The sequence below is a fragment of the Thermobia domestica genome, chromosome 8, assembly GCF_964235325.1.
Source record: "Thermobia domestica chromosome 8, izTheDome1.hap1.1, whole genome shotgun sequence".
Taxonomy (NCBI): domain Eukaryota; kingdom Metazoa; phylum Arthropoda; class Insecta; order Zygentoma; family Lepismatidae; genus Thermobia; species Thermobia domestica.
The window spans coordinates 33169548-33187388 of NC_137461.1; the positions used below are offsets into that span (position 1 = coordinate 33169548).

General features: G+C 35.6%; 1 protein-coding gene across 1 annotated transcript in view; it reads left to right on the forward strand.

Annotated features, from left to right (window-relative positions):
- LOC145692080 (uncharacterized) overlaps window positions 1-17841 on the forward strand; it is a 165067-nt gene that overhangs the window by 78101 nt on the left and 69125 nt on the right. The window contains exons 6-7 of the mRNA XM_081767372.1: window positions 2376-2432; window positions 7812-7856. Coding sequence (XP_081623498.1) covers window positions 2376-2432; window positions 7812-7856 — 102 coding nt within the window. The remainder of the gene's footprint in view (window positions 1-2375; window positions 2433-7811; window positions 7857-17841) is intronic.

Here is a 17841-nt window from a genome sequence, read left to right on the forward strand (position 1 = left end):
AGTTCTGTCCAGATTTTCCCTGTTCTTTATTGACAGGTGCCTTAGGCGATTCAGATGGCTGATTGTAAACTCCCTCAGCCTGGTCAGTTTCTTGGAAATACCTCTCTTCATTGTTCTGGAGTTCAGTAAGCGTGAATCTTTTTGCTTCAATATACCAATATCGGAAATTAATATTTGCATATTTCCCTTCTTTGCGTGCTTTCATTACATAGTACTATAGTTGTTTACGCTCTTGTCTTACTGAACCAGAGTAATCCTGATCCACGTAAATGTTTGTTCCACGAAGTTTATTTCTATTTTTTAAGACGTATTCCTTTTTCTTGTCACTCAAAAACTCACACACTATGGGTCTTGTTCTGCCTTGACACTTTCTTCCAACGCGGTGAGCTCTCTGTATAAGTTCATCAGTTCTTAATTACAGTCTATCACTTAACAAATCACACACTTTTTTCTCTGTAGTCGCCCAGTCTTCATTTTCTTCTTCTTTCACCCCGTAAAACATAAATTTTGTCTTCGTGATCTGTTCTCGAGGTCATCAATTTTTTGTTCTAACAATGCATTATATAGATGTAGTTCACTTAATTCACTTGTCACTTCCAATAATTTCGTCTCAATGGTATCTACCCTATCAACCAATTTCGTTACAGTTTCCCACAATATCTTGATTTCCGATGTTAAGCGTTCCTTAGCACCACAAAGGGATGCAACTTCGGCCACTACTTTTTCATTGGACTCGCGTAGAGATGATACCATGTCTTTGATTTCTGCAATATCACAACGTTGAGTGCTTGGAGGACCGGGATGCAGTTCTACACCCCCGATGATTAATAAATTAAATATTATTAATCCGTATTACTTCACCACGTCTTCACATAAGTGCCAGTGCATCCCCACGGGAAACAAAAGAGACTGTTTACATGTTTTATATGTGGGACAATCCTGTTGCTGTTCAGTGTCAACCTAAGAGCAACTGTCATCATCGGAGACACCAACGACACCTCATATTCCTCCTGTAGTGCGAACGTACCCTCCTCCACGCAAGTGGCATATTTTCCCTAGTGGAACAGTGCGTGCTCCAAGTGTTTCTCAATTACATCAAACCAAAATTAAGTAAGTGTATCCTAACGTCGTACATACGTCAGTTAAAAATGAGTAACTTATATAATAGTTAAAAAGTATTTTCGAGTTTTTTTTTAAAAAAGAAGGACTCCATAAAGAAGGTAAAAATTATGTCATTGAATACGTAAAAATGTTCCAGATAATATACATAAAGATTTACGTCAAGTGATTAATTCCATCTAGGAAATATGTAGTATTACTTTGGTTTTTGGCGATATTATTTCAAGTTGTAATTTATGTGTATAGCAGTCACTCAGGACAATAAATTAGGAAACAAAAAAAGTTAAAAGATGAAACGAAAGCAAAAGAGTATAACCTCCAGAACAATACAAATGCAAACGAACATATTTTGTAAATATTGATAAACATTGTAATTTGCTGTGTATTTTCAAGAAACGGTTAGTAGAGTCCACGAGTCCTTAAAATTGCATCTTACGCACACACATTGAGTAAGCTGAGAGTCATCCTATAGCAAAACCACAAAGGAAGCAACTAATCCAAGAATGGGGAAACAATGAAATAAGGAAGCGTTGAACCCGTTTAAAATTTTAAGAGTAGGATGTTTCAGGATCTCTAGCATTCTGTTTGTCTATCGTCTATCATCATGCTTCGTCTGTTTGTGCTCAGAATCTTCCTGTCCAGTCTTTTAGCTGCTAGTTTTTACTCTCAGTCTTAGTTTTCCATCTGGACTCTTAGCCGATCATCTATTGACTGAGGATTTTATTAGTAAGTTTTATTCCATAAAATTGATGATAATGACAACAAAAATATGCTGAAGTTCAAATGACTTTTGTTCAAGTAAGAACCGACCCTTTGTAGAACAAATGTAAAGGAGCATTGTGTGTATCTCATTTTAGAAATATGTTTGTTCTCGTTTTGCAAAAATAACGTTCTTGTAAGCACTTGTTATTTTATGCGATTTTACATATATCCTTTACAAATGAAGTAGGGTCTTTTGACCATAATGATACATGTGTGACTCTTAATTTACTATTTACGTACTATGAAATAAATTTGCAAAGTTTGCTTTCTGTTTATCTTATGTGGTTAAGATGTGGTTAATTGTATTTCTATGACAGCCTAGAACCTTTGCAGGAGAGATACAACATTGAAATTTATGTTTTGAAACTTATTAATCTTATAGAAATGGACATGAAGTCCATATCGTAATTAACCAAACTACTTCCTATACTTATTACCTAAAATTGCCCTTATCTTTTGTGTATTACAAATAATGTGCCCTTGTTGTATTTCAGAACCGGAAGTGAATGAAACTTCCGAAGGAGAAGAAACTGCACCTCCTTTTGAGCCAGGTAAGTAAAATTTAAATTTAAAACAATTCCATTTGCTCATAAAATTCACAAGCGAGGATCAGGTCTGTACTTAAGACTAAAGTCTAAGGAAATAATATAGACATTAGTATGGGAATTCAGAATTCCAGTTCCAACCTATTTGATATATTTGTAATAAGAAAATGAAGCTGTTATCTGATTCATCTAGATTCTTACATCTTCCTGCAATCATAGACTCGATCATAATAAAATCTCAAATTATTATTCAGTAATATTTGCTGAAAGCACTGGAATTCATCACAGTGCCTCTTGAAATACAAAAAATGTAATCAGTGTTTCACACTAATAATTTTCGGAATTTGAAGAACAAAATTAAAAAGAATAAATAAAACGCAAGGAGATGCATCTTCATTCAAAGAAGATCTACTTTCAATTTTTAGCTTTATCTAATATATCGCTAATTTTTCAATGATATTATTAGCTATTGTTTATTTATTTTAGTTTTAGTGTCCATATTTAGCACCGGAACTGTATGAGGTGCTATCTGTAGCGATAGCAGCAATACCATCCCTTTCATAATTTTACTAGAAACTTTCAACATGCCCAGGTAGATAGTTGTAGTTGTAGATAGACGTGTGATTAGTAACAGAAACAATGGCTGATGTGTGTTTGAGTGATCATACGTATATCTCCATACAATTGTGAACCTTTGGGACTGTTTCTTTGTATTCTTTCCCTCAGTGGTTACAGTTACAGCCAAATAAGTAAACAGGTATGACGAAAGGCGTAAAATAAAGGTTCAACGCCGTATTCGGCACGCTACTGTGGATAAGTTCTTCAATATTGGGTATCGTAATTACCAACGGTTGAGGTCGAACCTGAATGTAGTGCAACAATTGCGTTCCTTGGTGCGACGAAACAAACCACCATCTCTCAATATATTACCGAGAACAGTATAACATTTTTCCTCGACCGTAACTCCCATAATTCTGTAAGATTTTCTCAGGTAAAAATATACAGCTTGAATTCATATACTACGTTCCTCATATATTACAATATAAACAGTCTAAAGCTGTATGAACGTCATCTTTCAGGAAAGAGCTGGAAGAAAACTGCGAGTGAGGCATGGTATATAAGCTGAATTGTAACACGAAGTCCATTGTGTTACCAATCTTCCCTTGTTGTGATTCCAACTCTTATTCTAATTGGGACTTTGAAAGTGTAGAGAGCTTTCTATGGCAGCTTTACGGTTTTTCTGTGGTTGCTACTGTAATGGAAATCTTAAGCTGTTCAAAGTGGGAGAAAAGGCTAAACCAACATAGCCTGTTACTAAATAAACATTTTGGAGCTAGTACGCCGTAATTGTATTTCATATCTAAGTGAAAACTACATATTTTGCGTAGTCACACTTCAGGACAAGACGTTTATGCATACGGAGAAGTATTTGGAGCTTAAAATGTGAATTCTGGCAATCTCTTTTTAAGTCATTTTGTGGAATTCCCTGATACATTTTTGATTATCTTTGTGTCCCTACTGCTGAAACTGGACCGTCAGACCATCTACTACTGTGCACACTGCAAAACCTTTAGAAATTATATCAAGAGGAATGGATCCCATTTGACCAAACTATGATTCCACATTATCTCCTTGTGGAAACTAAGTTATGATCTTCAGCGATAGCAAACAGACACTTCTTGTACATGAAGCACAACCGTTAATGGCATCGAAATAATTCTTAAGGTGGTATCGGTGCCAAACTTATTACCGTAAATCTGAAACAATCTTCTATGCTTTGATTTAATGACTATAAGAGGCATGTGACGCAAGAGTTGTCTATGTTACATTTTTTATTTAATTTTTCTTTTGAGATATTGCAACCCACAAGTCCGAAAAGTATAGAATTATTTGTTGGAAAAGTAGGATATATATGTATCTCAACTAACTGAGAAATTATACACAAAAGTCTTATTCCTGCCTTCATAAGATAACATGAGATATGTACAGATGAAGCTAGTTTCCTCGAAATATTACTTTTGTAACGCAAACCATTCTTGCTTTTAACGCCTCATATGCTTTATTAGAATGGGTTATATCTCGAGTGGTTTAAGTGAACAGATGAACAGGAGTTGTATTCACCATAAATGTAACGATTTACATGGGCTCGAATATTGAAAAAAGTCTTTTTAAGGGCTTTTGGGAATAGAAACAAAACAAAAAGGAATTGCTTCTACCAAAGGGAAAATTTTACATAGACACCTACGATTAAAGAGATAGTGCCTTAGGTTTTAAATAATTCAGATATGCTCTTGAATGGTATTCAGAAAGCTTTTGTCCGCTGAGTTACTTTTAAAATAGTTTCTACTGATAAAAGTTAATATGTTCTTTATCTTTCAAATAATACATTGGACGGTAGGCTCCTCATTTGTAGAAGAGTTAATGCTATCAAATCCACGTATGGAAAAGTATCTTTCATTGAATCTTGCCATTACGTGTTCTAAAAACACAAACATTGTCTGCCACAATTTTAACATTCAGATTTCATCATTGATTGTACTTAAAAGTGATCAACTTAGAGAATAGACATTTGTCCAATTTATATAAAATAAGTTTAGTTAAAATTAAAACTGTCATAAATCATAATGTACACAGTTTTACTATAATAACTAACAATTACCTACGTACTAATTTGTATCAAGTAAATAATGTGTAGCAAACGTTTGGTGAGAGATATTCGAATTCGATTCCCACTATGAATACATGTGACTCAGATTCAATATTAATCTTTAAATCATGTATTATACAGCCTCATTGTTCAAAAGTGAGTTAGACTCCAATCTAACTAAATATACAACTATTTTCATTTTCCATGCGCCTACCGACATAAGTGTTGTAACTTTAATATCACAATTAATTACAAATTACTAAACAGTTTCTTTTCCTCCTTCCGCCTATGAGAATAACTGAAGATAAGATATGCTGTGGATACATGTTACATTATTTTCACTTTCCAGCATGATTTTGATCATTGCCCTCTTTATAATAGAAAACATATTAGTTTGTGGGTAAGCTAATATGCAAACTCAAAACATTGAAGAGTTGTGGGTTGCATAAGTGCCTAGGGGAAGCATTTACATATTCTTAAACTTTACTATGAAAGCAAGAAGTCTTAGACTATCAGTCAAACAAAATTTCAACAGTTTTATGTTGCTGGCAACGCTATCTCCTACCTGACGCCAAAGGATCTCGCTGTCGTGCATGAAACTTGTAGACGGTGCTGAAGGCTTTAAGGTAACAACCAGCTTCTTATTAATTTTCTGCATGTAATTTTAGGGAATCGTTTAACACGTGGCGGAAACAAGGATACAGGTAGCTTACTAAATATGTCTGCAGCAAAGAATACAAATGGCGCTGATCTATTCATGCACTCGCAGACAAAATACAGAAGAAGCAACGAACAGCATAATTGTCTCCTGTATTTTGAAAAGTTAACTATTCAAAGATTTCAGTTTTTCTTTATTGGATATATTGACCTTCCGAAGCATAACAACAGGCAGCATGATAACTAAGAAATGAAAACTATTACTACACACTCACGATGTAGCTGTTGTCCAATATGTAGAGGTAATTTCAACATTAACAACATCCTAATTACATTACTACAATGCAATCAAGTTCCAAGACAGGTAGATGATAAACGTACAGAGTAAGGAGTAGTATATATCTCAAATGAAAATGTAAATTTATCAAACTTGAGGCTACGTTAGGTAGGTGACCAAATTAACAAGATTCACTGTAGTTAAATCTTCTATGTGAATTTGTTTTTTTTTTTTTTCGAATATTTGGAAAGAAGTCAAGATAAATAAAAAATATCTATGTTCTAAAGTTTTCTGTCTTTTAAGCTAAAGCTAAAAGATGGTACACGGGAGTTTGGACTTTCCCATAACCTTTTATTATAAAAGATTTCCTCTTGAATACAAAATGTTACAAACAAGTACAAGTGCCTCTAATTACTTTAGATTTTTGTTAGTGAAGTTTAAAGGAGCCCAGCCACCATGTGTCTTCGTGAGTATTGGTCAGATGCTTCTCAATAACCCTCTAAGAGAGGAGAGTTGGAATTCTCAATGATCGGGCGTCTTAGAGAGGTACAAAGGAGCTCAATGAGCAGGCTTCTTAGAGCATAATTATACGAAGGGTAGCTTCCAATGACCAGGTATCTTGGAGAGTTGGTGGTTTGATCGACCGGGCAAGATTTAAATTTTCTCTAGTGTCCAGTCTCCTTTTATACTGAAATGTTGCTGACAGCTTGCCTCTGCCTGCATCATTTGCCTAATGTTGGCGATGGTAGTTGGCACCTTCTTCGTGGCTGTCGTCTGAAGATTGTTTACTTTAAGCACGTGGTGTAGAAATACATCCATATGGTGTGAAAAAACGTGGAATCTTAATATACTCTTTCCAAGAACGATCATAGTGTCAGTATTCTTCGAATGAAAATGAATGTAACACGTTCAATTGTTTATGATTCCATAAAATGAACAAACTTCAAGGAATACATTCGTTGGAACAGGGACACTCAGTTTTTCAAACAAGGAAATCAAGATCGATATTAAAGCACAGTTTCGAATATATACCTAATGCACGCATGTACATAATACTTCCTGTAGATCAATAATTATTGACGCATATTTACAACTTTATTAATTTCAGAAAGAAAGATACTGTAAAGATACAGTATTTAATATCAACATAATAAATAAGTACAGTAGTGTATAAAAATTAAATATAACATATTTTGGCCAGTGTTTCTTCCAGACACGTTTCTGGGGGTCACTGCCCCCAGAATCTCTTAGAGTGCCCCCGGAGGAAACCGAAATAGTAGGTATTTAATACAATAATAAATAGAATAGTATCAGCAGTGCTCCCCGGAATACTAAGTATGCCCCCCGGTACATTGTTTCTGAAAGAAACACTGATTTTGACATGTATTTTGAAGAACAGAATTTCTTCCAAAATGCAAGGAAGCCATTACTTACTTACTCCTTCTTCTGGAAGCGTCCAACCCTTAAAACATTGAACCTTCTGTATGCGTCTCTAATACCCAAACAGATTCTTATTCTTTTGTCAGTTCAAACTTCTACAACTTCTAGAACACGATTCTACATTTCCAAACAAAAAGTTTTATAATAAGAAAATACGATGTTTTCATTATCTTCAACAAGAAACAAATTTGAAATACGCCATTAATCACAACACGGAGTTAATAGGGCTAGTTTAGATGTGATTTGGAGTTCAGAGAGAATGGCAAAAACAGAAAAGTTATAAATGACGCTATAAATAAACTGAAATTTGACCTAATATTATCTGCTAGATTTACACTAGATTTTAACATCACTTTACTTGCAGAAACAGAACTTCCTGAAATAGAATCCCCGGAGATAGACGAGCCTTGTAAGTAGCACTATTTTGTTCTTTAATTTTATTCAGGTAAATAGCATTTGTGTCATTAAGACTTGTAGTACGTGTAAAACAATCTTATTCAATCCAAAGTTTCAGCGACAAATAGTAAACTGAACCATATTGGTAAAAGTAACAAATTAAACATTTCAACGAATTAAAGTTCTCTAGAAGTTGGTAAATTTATTTTAGTATTCCTCTAGGTGGAAATTCATCCATGTGTGCACCATTTCAATGTATCCAGACTGAGGTTTAAGTTTAAGATGTTGATGATACAATGTATATTTCTCCTTTACAGCCTCAAAATTAAGAATAGCATTCCTAATTAACTGGTAACTAAAAGTATTATACCGAGAGTTTTATCAAAATTAGATATTTTCTTTATTCCACTTCATAAATAAATATTACATTAATCTTCCATGGTACTCTTCTTTTCTAGAAAAAGAAATATGATTATGAAAACGATTTTATTTATGGAAGTATAATGCCTGTGGTATTGCAGAAGAATTTGGTTACTAATTGAAGCTGAGCAAGAAAATATGGGATTCTTTCTTCTTTTAAAGTTTTGGAGACTTTTTTTGTCATTGTACATTACTGATTATTTTATATGTTGTACGCGTCTATGGATAATTATTTTTTAAAAAAAAATGCTTGTAGGAAAGATGTTACCATTACAAAACAATAGTCAATGATGAATGCTAATCTGCTATGAAACGATATAAAATTACAGAAAACGTGAATAAAAGTTTAAAAAGAAATGAAACGAATGACAGAAAAATTCAATAAAAACGGTTCGCCAGAGTAATTTGAAGTTAGATATACAGGGCCCACCTGAAAGATGTGCATAAACTCCGGGAAGTGATTCGCGACATCAAAAGAAGACAAAACGTTCTCTTGCATATTGTCGAATTCCGCGTCGTGTAAGAGTGACAGGCGTGACAACCTGGAATCGAAACTCGAATTGTGACAATTGGAAAGGAACAGAAAGATGTAATAGGTATGAATCCCTACGCTAAATTGAGTTGGGAGTTACCATGTGTGTAAAAATGTGGCCACGACTGCAGATTCAATTCTTGGGTCATATACGCAAACAATAGAAGGGGGACCAAACTGGCGTTCCACTAGATTGAGAGTTATGGCGTCATCAACATGGCCGCCCGCGAAATTTCTAACAGAACTTTTAAACGCGTATAATTTCCCACAGAATACAGTGAAAACCGTCGCTTATGTCCCAAACTAAAGTAAACTATCCGCAATTATACATAGCTAGTTACGGTATTTGTGTGTGGTGCCATGTGTAAGATACAGAGCGTTCAAAAAGTCTCTATACACCTGAATTGTCACATATTCAAAACAACGAGAAAATTATTTTACTCAAAATTTATTATATTTTACGGCATAAAAGCACTATGCACAGGGCGTAGCATATACACACACATTTTCACAGCAAATGTTGGAAATATTCCCCATGAGCCTCCAAACATGCTTGCACACGTTTCTTCTTGTTCTCAAATACTCACAAGTTGTTCATGTGGAATGCTATGAGCAAAATCTCGAATAGCTGTTTCGAGTTCTTGTAGCGTGTGGGGGTTCCCTTTAGAAACAGAATTGTTTGCATAACCCTAGAAGTAAATATCCAGAGGAGTCAAGTCAGGAGACCGAGGTGGCCACAATCCCTTTGAAATTATTCGATCTCCAAAAACCTCTTGCAGTAATCTCATGAATTGGCGAGCTGTATGTGTTGTAGTGGCATCTTGTTGTATCCAACCATTACGAATTTCGTCTTCCGTTAGTTCTCCCATGAACTGTTGAATAATTTCACAATAATGAGTTGAATCTATTGTTTGTCTGAATAATATGGGGCCGACTATTCTTCTTCTGGATATTGCAATCAACACCCCTACCTTCTGGTCATGCATGACATGTGGGTTTTCTGCACACCTCAAACTTGAGTTCTGGTCATTGACGTAACCTGATGAATGGAGTCAGGCCTCTTCAGTAAAAAAAATCCAAAACATCCTCAGACTTGTCCATAAAAACGTGTAAACCATTCACAATACTGCACTCGTTTTACACTGTCGGCAGGAAGTTACTGCTGTACCGCTCTCACCTTATACGGGATAAGACGCACTTTCTTACGAACAGCCTTTTGTGCCTTACCAACACTTATTGCTTCTTCCTGGGCAAGTTTTCAAAGTGGTTTATGGTGGGTACGTTGCATTGCATCCGATATGTGTAGCATGTTTTTCTTCATCGAGCACTGACGGTCTACCACTTCGATCATAGTACATTACCGTTTCAATGCCTCTAAATTTATCGATCAGTGCCCTTACAGTGTGACGATTCGGAATAGGTGTATCCGGAAACCTAGCTGCAAACTTATCTTTGACTGTCTGTTTGTACTCACCTTGTTCACGGAACACATGTTCAACCAGAAATATTCGTTGTTCTAAAGTTAACACCATTGTTTCAGAGAACGTTAACTAGATGCAACAATCACTTCAACGTCACTTTGTCGACTGGAATCTAAGAAAGGAACTTCACGCAAGGCGATAATATAGCAGTGTTGCAAACCTTCGCATAAAATTTTATTTCATGTGACTTTGAATGCGACTTTGACATGCCACGATTCAGGTGCATAGAGACTTTTTGAACGCTCTGTATATCAAAGCAAACTCGGAAACAGTATTTTTTGATAGTCGTTTTAATTTGAAATCTGAATAACTCCGTAATTATCAAGAATTCTAAAAATATTGTAGTAACAAAAATATAAGACGGTGCCAATATATTTTTGTATCATATTATATACGGTAGTTCTGTGATTTTATATAAGAAATAGTGTGGTATATTCGTAGCTGTAATTTATAGGTATATTATATTTGTATCATTAAATTAGAGTTAAAAATGCTCCACCACGACAGATTTAGTCTTCAGGTCAGATAGTTGATAATATAGAGTGGGAGAAGTGAAATATTAATAGACTGAAACTTATGAAGTCATCAATATGGCCGCCCGTAAATATTCTAGTAAAATATTTAAAACCGTATCACTTCTCAGGGAAAGAAGATAGAATCGTATTCTTTGCGCTAAAGTAAAGCAAATTAATTATATTTATACAAAATGAATTTGTAGTGTTGAAAATTCGGTATGTACTGTTATCTATGAATTTTGGATACCGTTTCAGAGTTTAAAGTTAAATAATAAATGCAAGTGTTGATAACGTTTTATTTTTACAGAGTTAAGTTTCATAGTATTTCAGTTAGCAATACTGTTTTGCATTGTAGTTAATTGTATCTAAAATCTAGCAAATGTTTCTTTTTGGTTCAAATGTGCATAGCAACACAATCAACAAAAGGTAATATAGACGAAATCTTTGCTCATGGATTTCAAGAATACCCTCCTTCAATTGCAAATAACGCTAACAAGATATTCCGTTCCAAAAACTCTGATGTTCTTATATGCCTCCAAAATGAGGTTCAGTTCAACGAAGCAAACCGATGTCATTTCCGACTCTTTAAATTATCATGCTATTGTTTGTGATATTAGAGCCTTAATTCATTTTCTAACTCATGCGGTCGGTCCTATAACATTTGAAGACCACTTTTATATGTGTGTTTCTTGAGCCATGTTAAAATTTAAATGAGGAAAACATTGGCATTACTTGTTGTCTGGGATACTTACTATGAAGCTTTCATTAAAAACGAGACACGTGAAGATCAATTTCATGGAATGAGACAGAAGGTAGGAAAAAATATAAGGATACCCATAGATTGGTCAATGCTTCTGCGTCACTCACAACACAAACAAGAATTATTTAAATATCTAAGTGACGAATGTGTACAAAGTGATTTCTACATAACTGCAGAGTTTACTGTTTACCATGTTGGACCTACAAAAAAATGACAGAAAGATACAACCATGAAGAAGCTGACATCAGAATTATGTTACACTTATATAGGGTGAAAGCGATTGCGTGTTAGAGTGAAATTTAGAGCTATGTCATTGGTAGTTTGCTACAAGAAGATACAGATACTAACAGATAGTGAGAGAATACTAAACGCTGCAAATAGCAGGCCGCCAAAGAAACAGTAGCTTGCTGAGAACTTAAAACAGCTCAGAAATCATGGGTTACAGAAAATGAAGGAAAGGAGGGCGTGGAAACATGCTAATTCAGAAGACTGCAGAAAGAAATACAGGAAGTTAAGCAATGAGTTACAAAGAGAAACAGACAGACCAAGGGAAAGATTTTGCAAAATAAAACGTAAGGGCAGGGGTGTAGCCAGCAGGTTTTGGTAGGTGGGGCCGTCGTTTATGAAGGGGGGACAGCTGCAGTGTACAAAATTTTTAAAAAAGTGTTGCAGCTAGTGTTTCTGAGCCCTGAAAAAAACGGAAAATTTTGGTTAGGAGAAAGAAAATTTTATTTTGTGGAATCTTGAATAAGAAGTTGAGGAAAAGACTCGTGCTTCGTGTGAAGTATTGTACTGTATGCGAGAGAAACTTAGACATTACACAAAAGTGATTAAACACGACTCCAAGTTTTCGAAATGTGAGTGCAGAGAAGAACTGACAGAACTAGTTGGTTTGAGCGGAAACCGAATGATGGTGCTAGAGATGGTAGAGGAGAAAAGAACAATTTTAGATATCATGGAAAAGAGAAAAAGAAACTGGTTGGGACGTTGGCTAAGAAATAAACTGTATCATGCGTGACGTACAAGGAGCTATGGTAGCAGGAAAGAGAGGGAGGAGGGGAGGCTCTAATTGATGGAGGGCATCAAAACAGGAAAATCGTACGTGAAGACGAAGAGGTTAGTAGAAGACCGTGGTACATGGAAGCTTCTCAGCTGCTGGGAGTGGAATGATGGCAGAATATCTATGATACTGATGATGATATTACTATGATATATATACAATTATATCAATATTGTATTATCATACCTTGATTTGTTTAGCACGACAATGTTATTGTAGATTCGTAACTTATAAGCTTTGTCATGGCAAACAAATTTATAAAGATATTAGAATTTCATTACTTTCGTTTTTTTGATATATTCTAAACGCTACAGTTCACAATACATTACTTAAATGACAAAATGATGAGAAAAAGCATTACACGTGAAGAAACGACAAATAGAATAATAAATTAAGCGATATGTAGTAAACTGAAAGTAAAAATTATGCATTAATAATATTTGACGTAAAATGTTGGAAACAATTTAATAATAAGTTAATACTGTTATTCTTCAGAAATGGTAAGAAGTAAGTGTTACAGCCCAGCCACAGCAAGCAAATGACAGCAAATCGTACCATTCACTCAAATTCTCAAATTATTTGGTGATAGTCCCTAAAAAGAGAAAGAAATATTGATTATATTTCTGAAATCCTTTTATAATAGGTATACGCAAATGATATAACATAATTAGGTAGTGTTAGCAATTCTGCGTCACTAATAATCTCAGTATTTTCAAACAAGTGACTAATATTTACATAAATAAATATTTCCCCTAAATTTAATGATAAAATTTGAAATGAGAGGAAAAAGTAGTTTCAATGTACTTTGCAAATTCTTAGTGTAAATCTTTTTCAAGTAGTTCAAGAATTATTTCTTAAACAAAAAAGTATGCTAAGAAGACCCAATCGTTTTACTTTTCGAAGTCTTCGAAGCTAGTCACAAGTGCGTAGTGTCCTTTCACTTAATAATAAATGTTGAAAATGAAATAACTAGTATCATTTTTTTCACATTTATTGCTAATAGACGATGCGTTCACCTTCTACACCTGACAGCAAGTAAAATACCAGGGGTTACCCAAAAGAAACCGAGCTTATTTTTTAAAACTAATTTATTCACATTTTAAGCACAAACTTTCAATCCACCTTCAAAGTACTCTCCACTTGTACTAATACATTTGTCTAATCTTTTAATCATTTTTTTCAAGACATTGTTTAAATTCGTCTTTTAAGATGCTTGACTGCACCTCTGTCGTTTTTTTCTCTTCATCTCAGTAACATCAACAAAACGCTTTTCTTTTATGTCTTTCTTCATTCTAGAAAACAAAAGCAAGTCTGGATCATTTCGGGGCTCTTCTTTCAAAGCACAGTATGCTTCTACAAGACCTTGTTTTTATTTAGCAGTCGTGGCACGAATTTGGTAGCCACCCTTTTCATTCCCGAATCTTCTGTCAAAATTCGCTAAACTGAATCGAAGTCACTCCCGGTAGGTTCACGATTTCTTTAATGATCCGTAGTTAATCATCATTGATGATTGCATAATTTTTTAAACATATTCGTGCGTTCGGGCCATGAAAGGACGACAAGAACGAGATTTGTCATCAATTAATATTTTGCCATTTTTGAAACGGAAAAATCACTCAAACACTAGGTCGCTTTTAACATTTCAAGAGTTCCTGTTCTACTTTCTCCTAGCAAAATGCAGAATTTCACCACCTCACGTTGTTCACGAAAATCAGCCTTTGCGAAAACGACTATCACACAAAAACAGTTGCCACTATAAACTCTGCTGAAACTTGTCCTGACCTTCTTCAGCGACGGCACTCAGCTTACCGACTCAGAAAGGTTCGTTCTATGAGCTCCTAGCGACAAAACTTGGTACTACAAAAGCTCTGCCCACCAAAAAGCTAGTTAGGTTTCTTTTGGATATACAAACGTATTATTGGTCCCTGACATACGATGGCCCATAATTACAAGATCCGCGACTTCTGTGTTCAAAGGAAAGGAACCATTAATATAATATTGAAATTTCCCTTTCTTTATTCAAACACCCAATTCTAAAAAATAGTTTAGTCTTGAGATGTCAAATTCGCTTTGCAAACGCTCAATTAAAAATAAGAGTCTAGGTGTTTCAGCACGTTCAAAAATATTGATCCTAAAGGGAAAATTAAAAATGTTTACAGTATTCTCGATTTCGAATTTATATTTATTTCACTTTATTTAAACGCGAACAACGTGAACGTTTGCTAATTCATTGATATATTCATAAATCAGATCAATTCGTTAACTTTCTCAAAACTCACTAATTAATCCTTGAATAAACACATTCCATCAATTCTTTGTTTACATACAGGTGGAGCACTACAAGATTTAGAGTTATGTTCTTCTGCTGTATTTTTAGTTGATATCACAATCTACTGAACTTTTGTTAACCTTGGGTTGTCCCAATCAGTGACGGCGTAAGGCAAACTGGGGCCCGGGGCCAGTGAAGTAGGTTGGGGCCCCTTTTCAAACAATCGTGATTTATACACTTCCATTTTTGACATTCATTTACATAATCATTCTTTCTGTTTTCTCCTCCCCATTTCCCGTTGGTGTGTGTGTTTAGATCATTAAAATCTGGGATATATTAAACAAATAGGGCTGACATTCAGCATCCCTGTCTATTTTTTAAATGCTTAGAACCACCTTCAGGCTGGTATCTACAAATGAAACGACCACGATTATCATTTCATATTCTTTTCTTTTTTATTCATTTTTAAACAAATGACACGATAGAAAAAGGATTAGTTATACAAGTGGAACGAAAACTACAACCCACAACAGAAATAACAATCTTAAGAACAAACAAAACGTAACAAGCAAGAATCCAGAATTTATCCTACACCTATTTGGTCTAGGAATTAATTCGTGCGGTTGGTACGCACACATTGAAGCTGTAGTACAAACACAAAATACATAAATACCTTAAGAAAAATATTGTCCATCGCTAGCCACCACTTTCGCCCATCTGTCAGGCAATGTACGGATTCCGTGGCGAAAGAAGTCCTCATCCTTGGAAGCGATCCAGTCAGAGACCCATGTTTCGATATCTTCTGAAGAAGTAAACCGCTGTCCAATCAAATCGTTGTTCATGCAATCGAACAAGTAGTAGTCCGAAGAAGCAACGTCTGGTGAATACGGCGGGTGGGGTAAAACTTCCCATCCGACATTTTCTAAATAGGTTTTGACCGGTTTTGCGACATGTGGGCGAGCGTTATCATGTTGAACAATAAGTTTATCATGTCTGTTCTCCCATTCTGGTCGTGTTCTGGCCAGAGCTTGCTTCAAACGCATTAATTGTCGTCGATAACGTTCTCCATTCATAGTTTCACCCGGTTGCAGCAGCTCATAGTACACCACACCTTTCATATCCCACCTTATGCACAGCATAACCTTTGCACAGTGAATATCTCGTTTTGGTTGTGATGGACCTGGTTCACCTGGTTTCACCCAGGCCTTTTTTCGTTTAGGGTTCTCGTAATGGATCCACTTCTCATCACCCGTAATAATTCGATGCAGAAACCCCTTTCTGCTCTGTCGTTGAAGCAGCAATTCGCAAATGGTTTTTCGTCTTTCAACGTCTCTGTCTTTCAATTCGTGTGGAACCCAATGTGACATCTTTTGAATCATTCCCATGGCTTTCAAGCGTTTGGAGACTGTTGTTTGATCAACGCCTAATGCTGCTGCAAGTTGTTCCTGCGTTTGACACGAATCCTGCTCGATCAATGCTGTCAATTCTTCGTCTTGAAATTTTTTTGGCTGTCCAGCTCGCTCTTGGTCTGCCAAGCCGAAATCACCACTTCTAAACCGTGCAAACCACTTCTGACACGTTCGCTCAGCTAAAGCATGGTCACCATACACTTCCACCAAAATACGATGACTTTCAGTCGCACTTTTCTGCATGTTAAAGTAATGCAGCAGGACACCCCGCAAAAACACTTTATCAGGCACAAATTGCGCCATGTTCACTTAACTACAAACTGGTGTTGTTGACGCTTTAATCCACTGCACTATACTACGAACGATACGCGATGACAGGGGTTTGCAACACATGTGTGGATACACGGAACTGTGGGACGCTCCTTTCGTTGCGCCATCTCTTGTCCACCCGCACGAATTAATTCCTAGACCAAATATACTATCGTAGTATCAACGCGTACTGGAATTAGGTGGAATAGTGGAAGTAATGCTCCTAATAATACAGTTAGAGACAAATTTACGTACAAAACGTAGCAATGAGCTGATATTGCAAAAATTGCAAATAATAATATAACCGATGTGATTTTTAAGTGTAAGCTCTATGTTTTCTAGGATATTTTTGTTCGGTTCTCGTCTTTGGTGTTTCTCCTGCGCAATTTCTCATATGGTTATGTTTATTCATGGTTTCTCTCCTGTCTGAATTTACGTTAGATGGGTTTTATTTGATTAGATTTTTCTTCCTACAATTAGCCCCATTCACTTTAACATTCAGTTTCTCTCCAGTGATAATGTACGATCTATTCAGTCCCGCTGCTTTTGCCGAAATATCAATGAATAGTTAAGCACTAGAATATTTCTCTCCTTCTTGTATTTTTTTACTATTGTTTCCAGATTTCGCACTTGTTTTATGATTATATTATTTTGTATTTAATAATTCAGTCAGGTTTATAATCTGTCACTTATGACTATTTCCATTACCACTTATTAACATAGTATTAGAATATATTACAACAAAAAAAATCCTGAATATATTGAATAATTTGTGATACTATAGATTAAATATGTGAGCACCGAATTCTACTACGGGTTATACCATCCTACTTTTCATTACCACCTAACACCAGTCAATTGACAATCTGGACAGTTTTTTATTACTCTTTTGGTACTTTTGGGGGCACGGTGGCTCAGTGGTGGAGCGTCATCTCCGGTGTTTGGGGTCCCGGACTTTGTGGTGGACAAACATCGTGATCGTGGGATTTCTCGGGGTTCTCCCGTTTCCTCCCACTTTCTTCATTTCACATTTTCATTCATTTCTCATCATCCCCTTTAGCTAACCGGCATAACCGTGGGACGTAAGACAAAGATTTCATTTTCTTTTGGTACTTTTGTATTTTTATTGCCTTTACTTGAAACTACTTTCGACAGTAGTTCCACTACCATATTAGCCTATGTTCCACCAACATTCAGAATGATATCTTCCTTGCTTTGGTAGCAGCGAAAGTCTCAACTATAT